The sequence below is a fragment of the Brassica napus genome, chromosome C5 (genome assembly GCF_020379485.1).
Source record: "Brassica napus cultivar Da-Ae chromosome C5, Da-Ae, whole genome shotgun sequence".
NCBI lineage: Eukaryota > Viridiplantae > Streptophyta > Magnoliopsida > Brassicales > Brassicaceae > Brassica > Brassica napus.
In genome coordinates this window covers 16,763,082-16,767,303 of record NC_063448.1, presented here as the reverse complement: position 1 = coordinate 16,767,303, position 4,222 = coordinate 16,763,082, and the positions used below count along the sequence as shown (strand labels likewise).

General features: G+C 39.0%; 1 protein-coding gene across 1 annotated transcript; it reads left to right on the top strand.

The window, feature by feature from the left end:
* Positions 1–391: 391 nt before the first annotated feature.
* Positions 392–3,256, top strand: LOC106358911 (protein FAR-RED ELONGATED HYPOCOTYL 3-like). Its single transcript, XM_048757268.1, has 3 exons — positions 392–397; positions 759–902; positions 1,118–3,256. Exons 1-3 carry the CDS (start codon positions 392–394, stop codon positions 3,254–3,256), a joined length of 2,289 nt encoding a protein of 762 aa, XP_048613225.1.
* Positions 3,257–4,222: the final 966 nt, after the last annotated feature.

Here is a 4,222-nt window from a genome sequence, read left to right as displayed (position 1 = left end):
TTCCCTTTTTTTCATTAAGTGGGCGTGAAATGACGAAAATACCCTTGGAAAGTGGAAATTTTTTTTTTTTTAAAAATTTCGAATTTAGGGGGAGATTTCGGTATGGGTTTGGTGTGGGTTTCGGTCTGGGTTTCATTAATTCAATTCAATTGAAACCGAATCAATTCAATTGGATTTGTGGAAAAATAAAATTTAAAATTAAAAGAAAATAAAATCCCGCAGCTCGAGGAGGAAAGCTCCTCTCCTCTACAGTTCCCACCCGAGAAGCTCGTTATTGTCTCTGGTTCGCAGCTCCCTCACAGCAACTCTGTTGTCGACGTCGATAGCTACTCCGGTGACGCCGTCGGACCGCAACGTTTCCACCGGCTAGCATTCTTTCGGATAGGTAGTAATGCAGGTTAGTTATTCTCTCCTTAGCGAGCTGCAAGATAGAAATTTGATTTAGGGTTTGTAATTGAAAGTGTTGAAAAAACATTGATTCTGGGATGATTTGGTTGATTTATATATGAAATTGTTATGCATTGGGGTACGTGAATTATTTTATTTGTGAGTAGCTTTGCACGGAAATTTCTCCGATCAATCAATCGTACATACATTTGAGTTCTTGTTTAAGCATTAAGCATTACTTTGTATAACTAGCTATAACTAGTAGAACTGATAATTGTTGTAGAGTAGGTAAAACTTGGTAAAACTGTTGACAAGTCGGTAGAACTAAGAACTACAGGTATAACTAAAACTTTTTTATTTTGTTCTTGCAGGATACAATGATGAAATATGTGAGCGTCTATTTCAAATTCAAAGGGGAGATCTCTTGTGTAACCTTGAAGACAACAGTGGAGGATATAAGTTTGGCAATGCTAGAAGAAAAGTTGTATAAAAAGCTTGCGTTGGATGAAAGTAAGGTAAAACTGGCATTGAAGTGCTTGCCGATGGTGTATGGATCTGAAGAACAGCAAATTATTCGTGATGATGATGATCTGTTTGGTTTCCTAACAACCGTTGATAAAGACAACCGTAGATCTCTTTTTTTAGTGGAGGAGACGAGTAGATCAATGAGTTAGAGAAGGTGTCGAGAGTGGGCATAAGTTCGTTTGGTGTGAACTACGAAGTGTTGCAGGGAAATGATGATGTTTATGATGAAATCGGACCGAAGGCCATAACTCTGTATGTAGAAAATGGTCAAGCAAATCAACAGAAGGATCCGATAGATGCAGAGAATGATTTTATGGAGACGGACACCGCAGCGGAGACAGACACTGCAGCAGAGACAGACACTGCAGCAGAGACAGTCACCGCAGCTGAAACGGACACAGCAGCTGAAACGAACACAGCAGCTGAGACGGACACCGCAGCAGAGACGGACACGGCAGGTGAGACGGGTATGGCTGCAGATAAGTATGTTGAGCAGCCACCTATAAAAAAAGGTAGTCAGGTTATAGAGGCTTGGGAAGACGGTTTGGATCTGTATAAATTTCAGGAGTTTCCAAGTAAGAGAGCACTTCAAGAGGTGGTCGATAGAGCTGCATTTGGTGAATGTTTTCGTTATGTTATCAAAACGTCGGACCGGAGACGATTGGTGTTAAAATGTTGTGAAGCAACCTGTAAGTGGAGTTTACGAGCTGCAAAGATTTCAGAGACTGAAATTTTTTCAGTTAGGAGGTACACGGGTGTGCATACATGCTCTCGGTCTAATCAAAGTAAAAGCAGCAACATCAAGAGGAAAGGCTCAGCAGAATTAGTTGCAACTTTTCTGAATGAGGAATATCCTGGAAAACTAAGTACTCCCGTTCCGAAAGATATCATGGATCTTATAAAGTTAAAACTTGGTGTAACAATATCCTACTCTACAGCCTTGAGAGGGAAAAATCTAGCTATTTCTGAGTTGCGTGGTGGTTCGGAAGAGAGCTACAAGATGCTATATAGCTACTTGTATATGTTAGAGCAGGTCAATCCGGGAACAAAAACAGGGGTGAAGTTGGATGAGGCAAATAAGTTCAAGTACCTCTTCGTAGCTCTGGGAGCTTGTATCGAAGGTTTTGCAGCCATGAGGAAGGTGATAGTTGTCGATGCCACATTTCTGAAGAATGGATATGGTGGTGTACTAGTATTTGCTAAAGCTCAAGATCCTAATCGTCACCATTATCCGCTTGCGTTTGGTGTACTCGACGGTGAGAATAATGCTAGTTGGACATGGTTTTTCGAGATGCTCAAAACTGCTATACCAGACTCTTCTGAATTAGTATTTATGAGTGATAGAAACCAGAGCCTAATCGCGGCTGTAGCTAATGTGTTTCCACAATCTCACCATGGCCATTGTATATGGCATTTGTCTCAGAATGTGAGAGGGCATGCTTGTAACACAACAAAAGCCGTAGTCGCATGGAGATTTATGGAGTTGGCTAGGTGTTACACGATGGCTGAGTTCGAGTCTGCTTACGCATCTTTTAAGGTGAGATTTCCTCCAGCTTACAAGTATTTGGAGGAGCATACGGATAAACACACATGGGCTCGGGGTTATTTCCCAGGTGTGAGATACAACTTGGATACTAGCAACAGTGTGGAGTCAATGAACAGCATCTTTAGGGACGCCAGGAGGTATGCTTTAATACCATTGTTGGATACAATCATCAAAAAGTTTTCAGACTGGTTCAATGAACATCGGAAGGACTCTGTGACTGGGTCGATTGATATCAAACTGGTTCCGCTTGTCGAGATTCACTTGCATAACCTATGGAGCACAGCTGAGAAAACACCAGTGCGTGAGTTTAATAGTTATGAGCTTGAGTACGAGGTAACCGACACTGAAAATGGGAAGAATTATGTTGTGAACTTGAAAGAGAAGAGCTGTAGCTGCAAGGTGTATGATTATGAAAAGTATCCTTGTCTGCACGGACTTGCTGCTTACTTATATTTCCCTGAGGTTGAAGCTGATCCTGGTCGTCAACGTGATGTCAAGATAGAGTATCATGAGTTGTGCTCGAAATATTACTGGACGGAACTTTGGGCATTGGCTTATTACAAGACCATTTATTCTGTGCCGGACAGGTGTGATTGGAATGTACCAGATCACATCAAAGAGCTTCAGATCATACCTCCAGATTGCCTCAAGAGGAAGGGAAGAAAAAAGAATAAGAGGAATCCATCTGTTGGCGAACGACGTAAAAGGACACAAAACATAAGGCGACCAAGGCAAAATTTTGGTTTCAGTTGGCTGTTGTTTGGAATGCGTAGTAGTAATCCCAATGAATCAAACTAGATCTTCTTGTTTGGCTTTTATTGCTGTTGTGTTGGTTTGGCTTTTGGTATGTTGCTTTTGGTATGTTGCCTTTGAAAACATTGGTAAAACTAAGTATATCTTTTGTGGCATAGACTCGAAAGTTTGAAGAATTCTATGTTTAAGCGATCTAACCATGTATTATCTAAGTTTAAGTGTTTGTTTTGCAACCTCTGTTTAAGCGTTTTGGCAGTTATGTTTAAGTGATATATAGGAAAACCACGGAAAACTAGTATAACAAGGTGTAACTATGATAGAAATCGACATAATCCGAAAAATCTCAACTACATAAGTCTTAATACAGAAACACGGTCACCGAAAATTATATAGCAGATACTACTTCTCAAAATACATTAGTGAAGATAACAAATATTTACAAACCTCATAATAAAAAAAAACTCACTGTTTCAAGAAAAATTTATCATCGTATATAGTCTTTCAAAGAGCACTTTGTTAATAAGATCAGCTTATAAAGAAGTATTCTATAGTTTTCATGATTTAAAATATGTTATTGCACTAATCATTTATGCTTACATGGTAATGCATAAAAATGACAAGTAAAACTTTCTTTAGAAATTGAAATTATAAGTAAAACTAAAAAATGTTGAAATCACGAAAAATAGAACTATGAAGAAAATTGGTAAAACCAGAAACTTTAGTATAACTAAGAGCAAATATTTCGGAGGGAGAATAAAAAAAAAATCGCGCCTAAACGAAAAAAGCCAATATTTCCAATTATTTTGGTCAAAAAATAGATTCCCTCTCTGCTCTTTTTTTCTGAGTCTCGTCTTTTCCTATCTTTTCCCAGACACATTTTCACTTCCCCACCACTCTCTATTTCAACTCTCTCTTACCATTCATACACTCTCTCTTTATTCATTCTCTTTTTATATTCTCTGAAGATTCACGGTTTTACTCTTTCCCTTTTACTGAACATGACACATCTGT

Coding starts and splice junctions, on each gene's coding strand:
- LOC106358911 (XM_048757268.1), top strand. Junction 903..1,117: donor TTGCGTTGGATGAAAGTAAG/GTAAAACTGGCA, acceptor GAAGTGTTGCAG/GGAAATGATGATGTTTATGA.